General features: G+C 42.4%; 1 protein-coding gene across 1 annotated transcript; it reads left to right on the forward strand.

Annotated features, from left to right (window-relative positions):
• Positions 1-3,006: 3,006 nt before the first annotated feature.
• Positions 3,007-15,741, forward strand: LOC111145442 (voltage dependent anion channel 2). Its single transcript, XM_022500333.1, has 10 exons — positions 3,007-3,149; positions 3,349-3,403; positions 4,513-4,581; positions 5,366-5,415; positions 9,046-9,198; positions 9,292-9,344; positions 10,155-10,382; positions 11,213-11,363; positions 13,745-13,802; positions 15,361-15,741. The coding sequence occupies exons 2-10, from the start codon at positions 3,373-3,375 to the stop codon at positions 15,450-15,452; spliced, it is 885 nt and encodes a 294-aa protein (XP_022356041.1). The 5' UTR covers positions 3,007-3,149; positions 3,349-3,372; the 3' UTR covers positions 15,453-15,741.
• Positions 15,742-16,960: the final 1,219 nt, after the last annotated feature.

Here is a 16,960-nt window from a genome sequence, read left to right on the forward strand (position 1 = left end):
ATCTTTGTCCTTCCAGTTGCTTAGGTCAGAAATGTTGCTCCCAGGCATCCTAGATTCCTCTTCACTTTTAGGACCTTCTGCTTTTAGGACCTTCAGAATCTGACTCCACCCAACATCTTTAGACTAATCTCTCAACCTTTCCTACAGGTTTTTCCATCTTTACTTAATTACTTGTAGTTTCCAAAGGATTCTTGCCACTTGAAGCATGTATGGGTTTGCACATGCCTCTTTCTAGAATTTTGCTTTTCCAGTCCTTGACCTTTTTAATATTTATATTAAATATTAATTTATATTAAATTTATATTAAATTAAATTTATATTAAATATTAAATAAGCTTTTTAATATTTATAACCTCTCCTTTCAGACTTTAGGGCAAGTGTCTTCTCAGTCTGACAATGCCCACAAATCTCTGTGCTTGCATTTAGCTCTGTATTTGCAATTCCTGAATTCCTCATCCTTTGCCATGGGACAGTTTTCCATGGAGTTTCTACATGTCTTGCGACTGCTTTTATCCCAAACTATCTTTTCAAGATGTCTGCATAGCAAACAGCCTTGGAAGATAGAGGTAGTGTGTCTCTCTGAGGCAGAGGGCAGATTATATTTCCTGAGAAGTATGTCTCATACACATACACACAGTGTGCACAGCTTCTACGTAGGGTGTTCTGAATCACTCCTGGGGACAGAGAGGGCAAGGAGTACTAAATCAACCATGAATCGTATGTTACCTGCCGTGCTACAAATAATAAAGTCCTTTTTCTCTGGCCTTCGAGTCTCGAGTCTTCTGCCAACATTTATGAACCTGTGAAACTAAGGCAGACTAACTTGTTAGATTAACTTGCAAGAATGGCAAAATCTTGGACCCTTCATAGTTCTTGACACCTCCACACACACTGGACCAGAAGTGCCTTAAGAGCGGGAAGTTCAGCTGAGTGGACTCTGCTTCCCCTGTGGGTGACACAAGTAGTTGCTCTGTAAGTGGGGGCTGCTACTAATGCTGCTTTGGTCTAAAAGACTTTGATGTTTTGGGGGTTTTGTTGTTTTTGAGAGAGAGAGAGACCACACACAGGAGCAGGGCGGGGACAGAGGGAGAGAGAGAGAATCCTAAGCAGGCTGCTTGCCCAACTCAGAGTCCAGAGTCCAAAGTGGGGCTCGATCTCACCACTCTGAGATCATGACCTGAGCCAAAATCAAGAGTCTGACGCTTAACTGAGTGAGCCACCCAGGTGCCCCCAAAAGGCTGCTTCACTGACTGAGCCACCTAGGCACCCCAAAAGGGCTTTGAATGAAAGCACTAGAATATATTTACTGAATCCAACTTCGAAATAAATCACCATCATTCTTCTCTTGGTTATTGGGTATTGTGTACATTCCTTATGTTCCTAGAGGCTAAAGCCTCAGGTCTGTGTTTTGTGGCAAAGTGAAATTCTCTGGGGGTTAAAAATGCTACAGGTAGTTCTCAGAGTGGATTAAGCCCTACTGCAGGTAATGGAGGTAACTGAGCATAGTCTAGGTTTTTCCAGGAAGGTGGTTGTGTTATACTGCATCTGAGATGAGACATCAGTCTCTGCCATTAGCTTCACAAAAAGCCAGAGAAAAAAGTTCCAGCGCAGCCAAGCTGATTTCAGCTCAACTTGTCTGAGCTTGAAGGAAGAATTAATCAGGGATTCTGGTGCCTGGGCAAAGACCCTTCCTTTGCTAATCTGTTACAGGGGTAATTCCAACCATGACCAGGCAAGGTTGCCGGCTGGGTTTGCACAGGGGAGGGAGTCCACCACGATGCACCTCTCATCTGGGTTTGCCTTGTGGAAATCTTACCTAGTTTTCATCTTGTTTAGGAGGAAGGTGGAATCTCAGCAGCGTTTGAGCAGAGGAGGCTTTCAGAGCTGGAAGAGATGGGGGTTGGGGGAAGTTTTGCCCATTGTGTGTGGCTGAGTGGCTATTAAAGACCACCGCGTCTCATTTAAATATGTCATTTTATTGATTAAATATGTCATTTTATTGATGAGGAAACTGCGATTACAGTAAGGATAAAATGCTGAGATTGGCGATTGATTCCAGAGCTTCAACTGACCCTATTTCTCATGAGGACGGCTCATTTTTTCTTGTTCCCTCAGCTTCCTCACTCTTGGTGCACACTCGGGGAACTCGAGTGCAACATTCTAATGCCTGGTCAGCAAGATTCCTAAATTTTCTAGCAGGCTTGACTCATCAAGACAGCTCGGGCTGGGTGAGTGTGCAAAGCAGTCCAATCCCCTTAACCCCGGAGGAGGCGGCAGAAGAGGAACCCTAAAGCATGAAGCGGGGGTGGGGGGGGAGGGGCGGGGTACCCTGATTCAGGCTCAGGTTTGTTCAGGGAGGGGCAGCCTCTCCAGGAGAGCCTCTCCGGCCGAGCCCGGCCCAGCATGGCCATTACGCCGCGATGGGAGGTGGACGAAGGAAACGAGTGCACGTGGGGCTGGAGGTGGCGCCCCACGGCCGCATTCGCTCTCCCTGGGCCTGGAGAGAGAGTCTTTCAGAAGTGCACGCTGCACTTGCTCGGGGTAGACCGGGTAACGCTCAGCTGACTCCCTCCACACGCACCGTACGGAGACTGGTTAAGCAGAGTACGGGAGCCAGGGGTGGAGAGTAGTACGTGACCCCCGTGGTGCGCAGCCGCGCCTAGTGGAGCCCGGCTCCCCGCGGGCACGCGCCTGACGCCCCACCCCGCCCGTGAGGAGCGCGCGCGGGGCCTCCGTCCCATCCCCCCGCACGCGCAGTCCCTACCTCGCTGCTCCGCCGTTCCCCGCCCACTCGTCTCTGGGGCTGCCCTCGTCGCTGCCTGACCCGAGGTCCAGCAGCTTCTATCTTTCCGGCACCCGCCGACGGAGAGAAGCAGCCCACCTCGGGGGCGAGGGTGCCTTCTGTCCTCGTGGCCGTTCTGGAGCAGGCTGGGGTGGACAGCAGGCGGCGTTGCGGGGGCCGGCGCGGCGGACAGCCGCGGGGGCATCGGCGGGGTCCTGGCGGGGGGAGGACAGGGTTGCGGCGGGCGGAACGGTGTCTCCTTCACTTCGCCCTCCAGCTGGGGTAGTTGCACCCTGGTCCTGAGCGAGCCTAGCGGCCTCAGCTGCGAGCGGAACGGCGATAGCGGACCCTCTCAGGAGACCACCAGGTACGCTGCGGCGCGTCACTTGGCTGTCTAGGCCCCGGCGGCCAAGCAGGACGCCTGAACCAGACTCTGGGTCGGCCCTGGCTCCCTAAGATGGCCGCGCTGCCCCGCGGCTCCTCGCCTGTGTGTGTTTGAGACCCCCTTTCTGGCCCTTTGACCTGCCTCTGACCCCCGCTGACCGCACTTCTTGTCACTCCTGCAGATCACCTCTTCCTGTGGCTTCGCCATGGCGACCTACGGACAGAGCTGCGCGCGGCGTAAGTAGACCCGCGATCTCTGCGGGATGGGGCGGGGTTGGCTGGACAGTCGAAGCCTGTCGACCAGAAAACCACAGCTTCTTTTCCCTGATCTCTTCAAAGACTTGGAAGTTCTCCTCTTTAGGTAGGCACTCTACCGTCGGCCCCCCCCCCCTCTGCGGAGGAGGGGCTGGGCTGCGGGATTTCGGATGGAGGGTCTAGGCCAGGGGAGTTGGTCTTTGGCCGCATTCGCCTTTAGTTCTTGGACGTGCCTTTGACGAACTCAGAAGCCAAAAGTTTGTAACTGTTGGATTCGGCCTTTGGAGGATTGGATCACTTTTTTAGAGGGAGTAGTAACCCCCCTTGTGAGAGCGCAAGGTCATTACATGTGCTCCTAAGGGCGTGGACGTGTTCTGTAGAATGAATGAGCTGGTGTAACCACCCAGATTGCTTGCCCTTAAGCCGCATAGCATTGGCCGAGGACTTGAATGTCGTATTAACAGGCTTAAAATGCTATTTGATATTTAGTTGATGTAGACACTAGTGAAACCTAGATGATCGTGTTTTTTTCTAAGTTCCAACATTTAAATGACCCAAGTGTTAATTATCTTTCTCTTCCCACTCCAGAATGTTGGTTTAAGAACTCATTGAGGATACGAAGAGATCTGTTAGGGAAGAGGACCTTGTCTTAGGTTTTGGTTTTATGTCGTTTGGTTAAATCAGCCCATTCCAGTGAATTTTGGATATATCTGTGATCTCTCTGGGTGTACGGTATAGATATATTTATGTGTATGTGTTTGATTCTTTGTACTGGTTGGGTCCTAAGAGGTGAAAGGCTGTAGGTACTGTGTAAATTTAGGAATAGAAAGTGTGTTTTTGTGTTTTGGAAGCACTCTCCCAAGTTTGTGTAGTCACCTATGGTGGTTATCCATTTTAGAAATAAATCTTTATTGGTGATATTATAGGGGTCATTAAAATCTAGTTTTACTGTAGCTCCTCGTAGTATCAGAAACCTCTTCAACAAGTTGGAGCGCTTGAATTTAAAGGTAGTAGTGGATCATATTCTAGTTCCTCAACAGAAGAAAGTGGGAGAACTGGAAGGTTAACACTGGAATGTTTCTTCCCACCAGCAGTGTGTATTCCTCCATCATATGCTGACCTTGGCAAAGCTGCCAGAGATATTTTCAACAAAGGATTTGGTAAGAATTTTTTTTTTCCTTTCAGATCAGAAGTGAAAATGTGTTTGGATTGCTTGGGGGAAGTTAACTTTTTCAAATTGCAAGTACCTTGCTCTATAATTTATTAGATAGATTTTCGATAAAATTTTTGTTAAAATGGTACTGTAATAATCCATATCTCCCTCTGGCCCACCTTCTTCCAGTTTTTTCAAACTACTTCAAGGATTTACCTGTAAGAAAAAAACAACTGTGTTCATTTCTTTCATATATAGCTTAGGCATTGGTTGACTAGAATTCTGATGTATTATTCTTTTGCTTTTGTGGTGACTCCTGGTGGGTTAATGAGTTTTTTAAAATGAATTTGTGTTTTCTTCTTGCAGGTTTTATTCCACATAGACTCCCCTCTACTTCAGATTATTTTCCTAGTTATTCAGATTATTAATCCCAAAGGAAGATACCTTTTTGGGATAATTGTTTTGAATGACTATTAAAATAAACTGTTGGCTATTCTGAGATTTGATTTTCTGATCTGATTTTAGGTTTTAAAATGGTTTGAAAGCAAATTTTTTTGTGCCACATATACACCTGAACACTAGGCAAAGCTGCTTAGAGATGTTCTGTGCTGTATATGTTAGTTTCTATAAAATAATTAAAATTTTTTCATTTAAATATGGTGTATCAATCCACATTTTTATGCCTCTCTGAACATATGAAGTCCTTCAGTTTTTTTATGTGTTGTCAGCTATTGGTATGCTTCTTTTTATACAAGAGATTCATTTTGTTATCTTTTGCTCTCTACTTGAAGGTTTTGGTTTGGTGAAACTGGATGTGAAAACAAAGTCATGCAGTGGTGTGGTGAGTGTTAGAGATCTAATAAATTCTGATGAGCCTTTATATAACTTTTCAGCCCATGAAATAGTCATCACTGAAAAATGTCTACCCATTTTATCTTGAAGAAGAGGCAAAGTTAATTTTGTCTTAAGGAATTTGCATGAAACTTGATTTACTTGGGCTTTGGATATAATTTCTGATTTTCAGGTGATCTTTTGCCATATTACTGTGTATGCCCAAGGAACTCAGAAAAGACTGGTTATTTGGGACTGTTTACTCAGATTACAAGCTTGAAATCAGGGAACCTGTTAAACTTTTTTTTGATCCTTCTTATGCCTATTTAAAAGCACTATGAGTTCTGGGCATAAAAATACTCAGTAACTTTTTTTTTTTTTTTTTAAGGTTTTATTTATTTACTTGACAGATCACAAGTAGGCAGAGAGGCAGGCAGAGAGAGTGGGGGAAGCAGTCTCCCTGCTGAGCTGAGAGCCCAATGTGGGGCTCGATCTCAGAACCCTAGAATCATAACCTGAGCCGAAGGCAGAGGCTTTAACCCACTGAGCCACCCAGGTGCCCCAATACTCAGTAACTCTTAATTTGAGTGTACTAACCATTTATATAAAGGGCATATTCTAGCAGCCTTCTCTGGAAGAGTTTCATGTTAATTTTGTGAATTTATAGAGTCCTGATTTGAGTATTTTTAAAGAAGTTGGTATTTGGATGCCTTGATTCTGCCTAACTCACTCAAAGTAGAATAAAACTTAATTTCGTGGAATTTTTTTTTTCTTCAAAAATTTTTTCTTTTGAGACTGTTTTGAGTATGGGTATAGTGTGTGAATATTGAATTTTGCTGTTTTTTTTAAAGATTTTATTTATTTATTTGACAGACAGAGATCACAAGTAGGCAGAGAGGCAGGCAGAGAGAGAGGGGGAAGCAGGCTCCCTGCTGAGCAGAGAGCCCGATTTGGGGCTCGATCCCAGGACCCTGGGATCATGACCTGAGCCAAAGGCAGAGGCTTTAACCCACTGAGCCACCCAGGCGCCCCTGGGTTTTTTTTTTTTTTTATAAATTCTTGCTGTAATTGTTAACTCCCTTAGTGCATATAACTAGTATTTATTAAAATTAAAATGCCCAGGCTGGGATTTCTGGGGTTTTATATTAGATGTATCTGCCATTTGGCTTCTTTGGTCTGGAAGAAAGCCTGAGTATATTCACTGTGGTTGAGCAACTTACTTGCTCAAGGTACAGAGCAGTGACTTGTGTTTGTTTTTTTGTGTTCCCACTCTTAACCTCTTGCTATGCACCAGTTGAGACACAAAAGGCCTTCCCCAAAAAAGGGAAGACTCAGTTCTTGTGTTTAAAAAGCTTATTACTTGCTGGTTGGAGATAAAAAATAAATTTTAAACTGGAGAACATTCAGAGAAGTATATCTAGTACTAGATTGGTTAATCAAAATCTTTGTTGAAGAGAAAAGGCTTTTTGTGGACAGGGTTAAGAAAGTTTTACGAAATTAGGTTTGAGATTATGAAGGAAATATATGATCTGGATTCCATATAGTTTTTTTGGTTTCTATTTAATGTATATCTCAACGTGGTACTGATCTTATATGTACCTGGCCCCAAATAAGCCCTGTTAACAGCCAGTTCTGTTTTCTCATCTAAACTGCAGAAGTGTCCAGTTCATTCCACAATGTAAAAGACAGAGTATTTGGTGATGGAGTTGGTGATGGAGTGAAGGGTGTAAGCTTGGCCAGTCTTGTCATCTGGTCCAGTTCTAGTTCCACTGTGTGATCTTGATTTTGTGTCTTGAGGGTTCCTTGGGTGTATATAGGCTAGGTCATTTTCTATAGGCTGCTGGGTGGCAGGGGCTGGGGCCTCCAGAGTCATTAATCATTGTCACTCAGGATTAAAAATACCTACTTCTACACATTCCCCATTCCAGGTACCTGCTAGAAGAATATGCTCCGTATATATTGTTTTAATCATGCTTTTCTTTTGTATAAAGCACAGGAAAATGTGTAAAGCTTTCATGTCTGTCCAACTTAATCCTCCAGTGGTAGATTTTGTTATTACACTTGAGGGAACTGAGACCCAGGAGAGTTCAACGTCTTTCTCAGTGTTACTCATTTAGCAGATGATAGTCAGGACTGGATGCCAGGACTCTTAATTTTATATCCGGTGTTTTTTTCCTGACATAATTCTGTGCTTTTTAATATTGGCATTGAATGCCAAGCTTTGACTTGAAATTCCTGTTAAAGTGTCTTCTTTCAGGATATTGAGTCTGTCTCATTGCAGAGCAATAGTTGTAGAAATGTTCTATTTTCTAAGTGAAGCATGATTGGCTTTTTCTCCTATTGATACAGTTTTTGATACTTTCTCACTCTTGTAGGCATCACAATTTCAGGTCAAGTTCTCTTTATTAGTTCGGATCAACTGTCTTTAGATTTGGCTTTCAGTGGCCAAAGTACATAGCCATCATTAGCAGACAAATTGTGAATCAGAATGCTCAGAGGGTATTTAAACTCTTTTGTCTTGGCGGTTTGGCTGTCTACCAAGCTCTGAAAGGTTAGTAGAGTTTTAGCTGTTCTGTAGCAGATTTTAAATTTCAGTAAGCCCTTCATATTACGCCTTCCTTTTCACTTGGTGTGCAATTAGGGGTTGGCAAGTTACTTGTGTTTGGTATAAACATAAGATTATAAAATGCACTTTAAGTTGATACTTGTGTTAGATTGTTTTTTTTCTACTGATATTATCTGTTGTACTTAATATAGTTTACATTATGCACGATATAAACCAGCTGTAGAGTAAATCTCCTATAATTCCTTTTCCCTTCTTTTTTTCTTTTTAAACGAGAATGTGAAAGATGATTGGGAAGGTATGAAATCTGGTGAAGAGTCTTTATCTCAGAAAAACAGAATATTGGAGTCACCAAAGATTTTTAAATCTTTTCTCATGGCATGAATTCCTACAGTGGGGTGCTTTCCCTTTTAAGAATTTTCAGGAAGCAGGGGCACCTGGGTGGCTTAGTCCGTTGAGCATCTCCCTTTGGCTAAGGTCATGATCCTTGGGTCCTAGAATGGAGCCTATTTTTCCCTCTCCTTGCCCCTCACTTGTGCTCTCTTGCTGTCTGTCTGTCACTCTCAAATAAATAAATAAAATCTTAAAAAAAAAATTTCTTTTCAGGGAACATTTCCTAATAGTGTTTCAGTTACTGTTGAATGCCCATTTTAGTGATGGGGCTCTGTGATTAACCATACTGACCTTTATAGTGTTTTATTTAATATTAGGCAGATTGGATACAGTGCTGAAACATTCATTCCTCGCCTTTCATTCCTTCCTATTCCCCTGATTCTTGAATTCCAAAAAAATCACCTTAGCGGAAGTTTCCTTAAGAGGTGTACAGTTTGTTGTTGAGAATTATATACAAGTTGACTTGTCATTGTTTGGTTGAAAATGTAAGTGTAAGTAAGGTGGCAGTTAGTAACTGACAGGCAATTTGTTGTTTGTACATTCAGTAGCAGAGTGTAGAAGTATTTGGGAAATGGGAAAAAAAGGGTTAGTGAAATTACTGTGTTTAGGTGGTTTTTTTAGGTAAGTTAGGCAGTGATTCTTCTAGGCTTACAAGAAAGCTCATGAAGTCATTTATTGTCTTAGGAATTCTCAACGTCTGGTTCATCTAATACAGACACTGGTAAAGTTACTGGAACCTTGGAGACCAAATATAAATGGTGTGAGTATGGTCTGACTTTCACAGAAAAATGGAACACTGATAACACTCTGGGAACAGAAATCGCAATTGAAGACCAGGTAACATTTTGATATTGCGTTTCAGTATTAGTTTATTTTTGTATTTCAAAAAGGGAATATAGCTGAAAACAAATTCTTTTTCTTTCAAAATAGATTTGTCAAGGTTTGAAACTGACATTTGATACCACCTTTTCACCAAACACGGGGTAAGCGTGGACTTTTTTGTTTGCTTTAAATTTCATTTTTATCTTTAAGTAATCTCTACACCCAATATGGGGCTCGAACCCATGACCAAGATCAACTCATGATCAAGAGTTGCATGCTTGGGCACCTGGGTGGCTCAGTGGGTTAAGCCTCTGCCTTCGGCTCAGGTCATGATCTCAGGGTCCTGGGATCAAGTCCCACATTGGGCTCTCTGCTCAGCAGAGAGCCTGCTTCCTCCTTTCTCTCTCTGCCTGCCTCTCTGCCTACTTGTGATCTCTCTCTCTCTGTGAAATAAATAAAATCTTAAAAAAAAAAAAAGAGTTGCATGCTCTACAAACCTGAGCCCGCTAGGTGCCCCTTTATCTGCTTTAAATTTAAAAGCCTTTCTCTCTGTTTCTTCAGGAAAGATGCACATTTACTGTTTGATAGCTTACTTAACTACCTTGCGGTGAATTTCTATTTCTGCCTTGGAGAGGAGTACTATGGTTGCTCTTGTTGGCTTCCCTTCAAATATTTACCTCTTTTCATTGTGGCACTAACTTGGGTAATTAACATAATTCTAATAGGCTTTTGTGACTGTCAGTCCTGCAAAAGCAGTCTTCTCATGGTGGTGGAAGTCCATTAACCCCAAGTATCCTTGTTTTTTAGCTTCATTGAGCTATATTTTCTTGACCTCTTAGGATTATCCTGCAACTGCTTTTACTCCTGTTTTACTGCAGTTCATAAATCTGTTTTGTGTCCTTTGTCCAGAAGTTATGTATGTAAGTCTTTCTCACTGGCATCACTTTTAAGTCAGTTTGTTCTTTTTCCAGAAAGAAAAGTGGTAAAATCAAGTCTTCTTACAAGAGGGAGTGTATAAACCTTGGTTGTGATGTTGACTTTGATTTTGCTGGACCTGCAATCCATGGTTCAGCTGTCTTTGGTTACGAAGGCTGGCTTGCTGGGTACCAGATGACTTTTGACAGTGCCAAATCAAAGCTGACAAGAAATAACTTTGCAGTGGGCTACAGGACTGGGGACTTCCAACTACACACTAATGTGTGAGTATTTCTTTTTTGGGATTATTGCGATGTAGGACCTGGGGATGATATTGATGTCACCTGTCATCTCTTACTGATCTGGGTACAGTTGATTTCTCTTAACACAAAAAGATTATCTTCCTTGGGCATTTCTGGGCACCTCTCAAAGTATGTAGTAAAAAATGTTGGTCTGACTTTAGGTGCTGAGAGAGTAAATGTTTATTGTATATGAGGCTTAATGTGCTTTGGATTTTTGGAAAAGGCTAAGATGTTGCCAAATTACCAGTGTGTTCATTTGACTTAATTGTGATAATGTGAGGTACTGAGTTGGTGGGATTGCCTAAAATGTCTGGTGTTTTTACATGTGAAAAGGACGTAAGAATTTTTTTCCCTTATAAAATAAAGCATTGGTAAATAACAGAAGGGCAAAGAAGAAAACCAAAATTTCTTACAATCCCACCACCTAGATAATTAATCTTTGTTAGTTCATGTTTGGGAGTTCCATCTTTTTTATATATGTGTATGTGTATAAAATACATATCAGAAAGGCTGGTTTGTAATTCTTTCCTTCCTTCCTTAGTACATTTTAATTATCTTACTGTAGCGTTATATATTCTACAACATGATTATTAGTGGCTGTTTGGGAATTCTACTGGATGGGTGTATCATGATTTATATGATCCCTTATTTGGGGGCATAGGTTGGGATAAAGATCTTTTAAAACTTTCACGTTTTCAGTGGAATACTACAGTCCCAGTGCTTTGTATTTAACTGTACTGCTGCAGTATCGGCCTAGTGCCGCAGACATTACATTGTCTGTTCTAGATTTACAAATTTAAAATATTTTACAGCAATGATGGGACAGAATTTGGAGGATCAATTTATCAAAAAGTATGTGAAGATCTTGACACTTCAGTAAACCTTGCTTGGACATCAGGTACCAACAGCACTCGCTTTGGCATTGCAGCCAAGTATCAGTTGGATCCCACTGCTTCCATTTCTGTGAGTACTGGCTACTCCTGTGGGCTTAGAATGGGGTCTTTGGTTGTGGGAATTCATCTTTGGGTATTTTGAATTGTGCTGAAAATTTGAACCATGGTTCCCACAATCCCTAGTTTACTCACAGATTGGGATTAGAACTTGTAATGCTGCATGCATTTGCTGTGGAGGCAGTGTTAGAACTTTGATATCCAGGTCACAGGAGTTTGTTTAACCTCAAAAGCTGCTCAGTTCCTGTGGATAATAACCCTGAGCTCCAAGCCTGTCTAAGCCCAGGGAAGCCAGTGTTTCGGGCAGCAGGCCAGGAGTAATAGTGTTTTAATTGCTACTTTGTCTTTCTTTGTGGAATAATAATACTTTGTTACTTTGTCTTTAGGGTTTACAAAATATCTTTTAGATTTGATCTTAGGGGTCAGTGGTACAAATGCCATTTTGCAGGTGGAGATAAAGCTTGGAAGAGAAAGGACTTAGATCACTGCCAGGGAAGGAGAGTGAGAAGAAAGGGGGTAGAGCCAGGATCGGGCTTGCGTGTCTTGATTTCCCTCCTGTCTAGGGTGACCAGCTAGCTCATCCTGCTTTGCCTGGGACTGTTCCGGCCTTAACTTTGAAAGTCTTGTGCCCTAAGGACTCCCTCTTGCCTATCATGGTTTGTTGGGGGTGGATGGCCACCCTACTCATGTCCTTGGGCTTTTTTGCTACTTCCTCTTTCAGTCCTAGTGAGTTTTGGGGCAGGAGGGAGTGCAGTGTCTGACAGTGTAGAGATGCTGGCTCTGGTTTCAGGCAGGTCAGCAGCTGTTCCTGTGTGTCAGGCACGGCCTGTACTGTACGTACTGGGAATTAAAGAAAGTTAAACCTTCCACAGGAGTTATTTCTGTTACATAAAGTGAGAACAATGTTTTTGATAATTTGGGCAGTTAAGCTTTAGCCCCATTCTTACCTTAGCAGCTGTAATCAGAGAGCGTGAGAAGCATCTGGAATGCTTTCCATTGGTTGGTAAGGCAGTGATTCATTTACTATTTTTCCCTTCTGATTTCTGATTCTGTTTCTGATTGCACTGTGGCACTGAAGACCTTAGGATTCACACAGCATGCTACTCCCTGGTAGCTACGTTGCTGTTCTTTTCAGATGTATGTCTACAGCAGCAGCATGGCTTTTGTGCCAGCCAGTGTAGTGGTCACGTAGTCTAAAATGGGAAGGCAGCTTTGGGTCCGTGTGCCATTGAGTGACTTCTGGGGATTTGTTTGGAGATGTACCCAGCATTTCCCACCTAAGTAGTGCTCTGTGCCCTCAATTAAGCATCACCCTGAAGTATTGTTTAATGTCCTATCACGGTTTCATGGTTTACTTCTGTTCAAAAATAGGAGAAACTTGTATCCAATTATCTGAGGCTCTTAATTTGTTGGGCACAGGGTGGTCACTAGGGGGTCATTTCTTCCTTATATTTACAGCTTACTTGGTCCTTGGTAGCTTCAGAAGACTTGGCTCTACTGCCATGTGAACCCAAGTGCTGTTCCTGTGATTTCTGTCTATTGGGTTTGTTGGGGGTGGATGGCCCCCCATTTCTCTCTCTGGACTATTTCGATGTTACACAGTATAAAAGAGTGAAGACATCGGGGTGCCTGGGTGGCTCAGTGGGTTAAAGCCTCTGCCTTCAGCTCAGGTCATGATCTCAGGGTCCTGGGATTGAGCCTCGCATCGGGCTCTCTGCTCAGCAGGGAGCCTGCTTCCCCCTCTCTGTCTGCCTGCCTGTCTGCCTACTTGTGATCTCTGTCAAATAAATAAATAAAAATCTTAAAAAAAAAAAAAAGAGTGAAGACATCAAATAATTTCCAAATCTGTTCTGATGTCAGAGGTTGTCAACCTTTTTACTACCAAGAATATTGTGTCCTGCTGACAGTTTGACTTGGAGTTTAATGGATAAGAATTAAGTGGCACCTGGGTTTTGTTGGGCTTAGTAATAGTGTTAAATTTTAATAGTATTAAATTGTACTTACTTTTTCCCAAATGTTATGAAATCTTTATTTTATACAAGTCTTTTAAAAAAAAATTAATTCAGTTAGCCAATGTAACAGTACCCATCATTAGTTTTTGATGTAGTGTTCATTCATTCATTAGTTGTGTATAATACCCAGTGCCCATCACTTCGTGTGTCCTCCTTAATGCTGTCACCCAGTTCCCCCATCTCCCAGCCACCTCCCCTTCTGCAACCCTGTTTGTTTTCCAGAGTCCAGAGTTTCTCTTGGTTTGTGTAAATTTATTATCTCACATGTGAATAAAAAAAGCGGAATACTTCATAATTTGCATAATAGGGAAACCTGCAGGGGCTATCTCTCCTCTCTCCATTCAGAAATTTTTTTTACAGCTGTTTTTGTATTTTATTTTAGGCAAAAGTCAACAACTCTAGTTTAATTGGAGTGGGCTACACTCAGACTCTGAGGCCTGGTAAGTATTCCTGATAAGTAGGATTGGTGTTTTAAAAATTATTTTTCATTTCTCAGTTTCTTACTTCGTAAACCTTTCAAAGAGTACAGTGAACACATTTATCTTTTGCCACAGTTTTTTTTATTCCTTTTTTCCCCTTTCTTTTGCTGGGCTCTTGGGAAGTTGGGGCTATCCTGACACCTCCCTAAATGCTTCAGCATGCGTCTACTTCGAAATAAGAACGTCTGTTCTCCTGCATAACCATAATACCATTATCACACCTAAGAAAGTTAATAGTCCATATTATTATTTACTGTCCCTTCTGTAGTCACTTTACTCACTCGTACCTGAAATGCCTTCTAGTGATGTTTATTTCTCTAATCAAGGTTCACTCATTGCTTGGTCTCTGTAGTCTCTTTTATGTGGTGTTTGGAGGCTTGCTGTGTTTTCTAGAGCAGTACTTACCAGACTTCAGTGTGCCTGAGTCACCTGGGGACTCTCGCTATAAAATGTACATTCTGATCCAGTAAATCTGGGGTGAAGGGTTCTGTCTTTCTAACAAGCTCTTAGGTGATGCCAGCATCACTGTTTTTGTTTTCTTTTCTTTTCTTTTTTCTTTTTTTTTTAGATTTTATTTATTTGACAGAGACACAGCAAGAGAGGGAACACAAACGGGGGAGTAGGAGAGGGAGAAGGTTTCCCATTGAGCAGGGAGCCTGATGTGGGTCTTGATCCCAGGAGCCTGATGTGGGTCTTGATGCCAGGACCCTGGGATTATGATCTGAGCTGAAGGCAGATGCTTAACAACTGAGCCACCCAGGCGCCCCTGCATCACTGGTTCTTGCCACCACTTGAATAGCAAGTTCTAAAGCACTTGGAACTTTTTCTCCCTTCAAATAGGGATATTCCCCCAAACTTTTCTTTATTTGGCCTTTTTGAAACCTAAAGAATTTAGGTTCTTTATGAAAAACCTTCTTTATGAAGAACACCTGTATACCCTTTCCCATATTCACTGATTAACATCTCCTATATCTGTTCTCTCTTGCATATCTGCATACATATTCCCCTTTTTCCACATCCCCTTTTCAGTTATTTAAATGTATGTTTTGCAGACATGCAGACACAGCTCCCTAACACGCAGCTCCCAGAGTAAGACATTTTCTTCATAACTACAATACCACTGTCGCAGCTAAGGAAATTACTTAGTTGAACAATACATAATACATAGTCTACATTCAGTTTTCCCCACTTATCTCTTTATTATAGTTGTCCTGGTGCAAATACAATTGTCTTTTAATGTCTTATAGTCTGAATAGTGTTTTGAATGTTACTGTATTTTCTAGAGCACTTTGAACTTCATTAACATTTTTAATGCTCTGTTATTTGATCCTTAACCTAGGATGGGGCCACCTGAATTCTCTCCAGTATTTCTGGAACTCCCAAGTGCCCTCTGGTGGCTGGCACTAGTAGGTCATCTCACAGGCTGAGGGAGGGACAGGCAAGCTCTGGGCCAATTACTAAAGACTGCAGACTCTTGAGGTGTTTCAGGCAAATCATCGTTGCCTGCTTTTGTTTACAGGTGTCAAGCTTACACTGTCTGCTCTGGTAGATGGGAAGAGCATTAATGCTGGAGGCCACAAACTTGGGCTTGCCCTGGAGTTGGAGGCTTAATCCAATTGAAAGAAACCTCTGGGAATGGATATCAGAAGATTTGGCCTTAATATATTTCCAGTGTGACCAGCAGGCTCCTCCCCCCCCCCCAAGAAGGTGATCAAAACAAAGGATGATCTAAACAAGAGCTGTATTTTAAATATTTAGACAGTCACTTGTTAGCTGGTTCCTAGTTGGTTATCTAGTTACCAATGCTGCAGTGGTGCAGTCACCTATACATTATTTAAATGTATTTAACTGTTAAATGCGCTACCCACCAATAATGAAATAGACCTTTATGAAAACTGTGCAGTTGTGTGCATGTTTGTTTTTATGTTCCTATTACTGAAAATTGCCATTGAACGAGATGGATCAGTGGAAGTTTTAAGATGAGGTTAAAGATTTTTTGTTAAATTCAGCCATCCTTAGAATTACTTTTGGTATCCCCAAACATTACAGATTATGAATAAAAAGAAGTATACGTTATTAATGATTCCCAAGTATTTGCAGAGTTTAAACACTTGCCAGGGTCAGATCTCCCTTGTATCTAGCTAGCACATTATTTTTCTGGGGAGTGTTTTGCTTTTTACCTAAATCTGTGTCAAAGTCCTCTGTGTCTCTAAAGTAACTCCATGAACTTTTTGGACTACAATAAAATAAGAGGATATATGCCTTTATATCTTCAGTTTGTAAGTCTGTCCAGAGATCCATTGGATTGTTGTTGACCCCAGGCAAAGAAAGGCTGTACACACTCGCCAATGTGTACAGTGCTATGAGACAGGCAGGAATGGCCTGTGTGAATAAGACACATGATTTAATGGCAGACAGCTGGAACTTGAGCCAATTTGTTGGAGTCAGGATCTTTTGCTAGGTCAAACAAACAGGAAAAGATGTCTGTAAGTTGGGTGTGAAAGCACATCTGCTTTTGGGATACTCAAGAGAGGTGTGAAGTAGAACAGCAGACATCTCTGCAACTCCGCCTGGTGGGGAGGTCATAGGCCGGTAGCTGCTGTGGCCCCTGGATGCCTGCTGCCTCAGAGCTAACAGGCGGCCTTCCCTCAGCTATGGCTGGACATTACCTGGTCCTGAACTCAGGACTGGGGTGTGGCACAAGTGAATTACCATTTGGTCAAAGATACATTGAAGAGTAATTTGGACGTATTTACCCAGGTGCATCCTAACAGCATTTTAACATGCGGGAGAGCGAAGGCTGGATCACACCCAGGGCCCTGAGGGTTGCATAAAATTCTAGGTATGTCCAAGGAGATGGAGGATGATGGAAGTTGCCAGCTGTGGGCCCTTGTGGCCCCTGTGGCCTTGGCCTTGTTTCTTTTCTTTCTTTCTTTTTTTTTTTTTTTTAAGATTTTGTTTATTTATTTGACAGAGATCACAAGTAGGCAGAGAAGCAGGCAGAGAGAGAGAGGGAAGCAGGCTCCCCGCTGAGCAGAGAGCCCGATGCGGGGCTTGATCCCAGGACCCTGAGATCATGACCTGAGCAGAAGGCAGAGGCTTTAACCTACTGATCCACC

Source organism: Enhydra lutris, unplaced genomic scaffold (genome assembly GCF_002288905.1).
Source record: "Enhydra lutris kenyoni isolate GAN:26980312 unplaced genomic scaffold, ASM228890v2 scaffoldscaffold12, whole genome shotgun sequence".
Taxonomy (NCBI): domain Eukaryota; kingdom Metazoa; phylum Chordata; class Mammalia; order Carnivora; family Mustelidae; genus Enhydra; species Enhydra lutris.

Coding starts and splice junctions, on each gene's coding strand:
- LOC111145442 (XM_022500333.1), top strand. CDS start 3,373: ATGGCGACCTACGGACAGAGCTGCGCGCGGC. Junction 3,404..4,512: donor CGGACAGAGCTGCGCGCGGC/GTAAGTAGACCC, acceptor TCTTCCCACCAG/CAGTGTGTATTCCTCCATCA. Junction 5,416..9,045: donor CAAAGTCATGCAGTGGTGTG/GTGAGTGTTAGA, acceptor TTATTGTCTTAG/GAATTCTCAACGTCTGGTTC.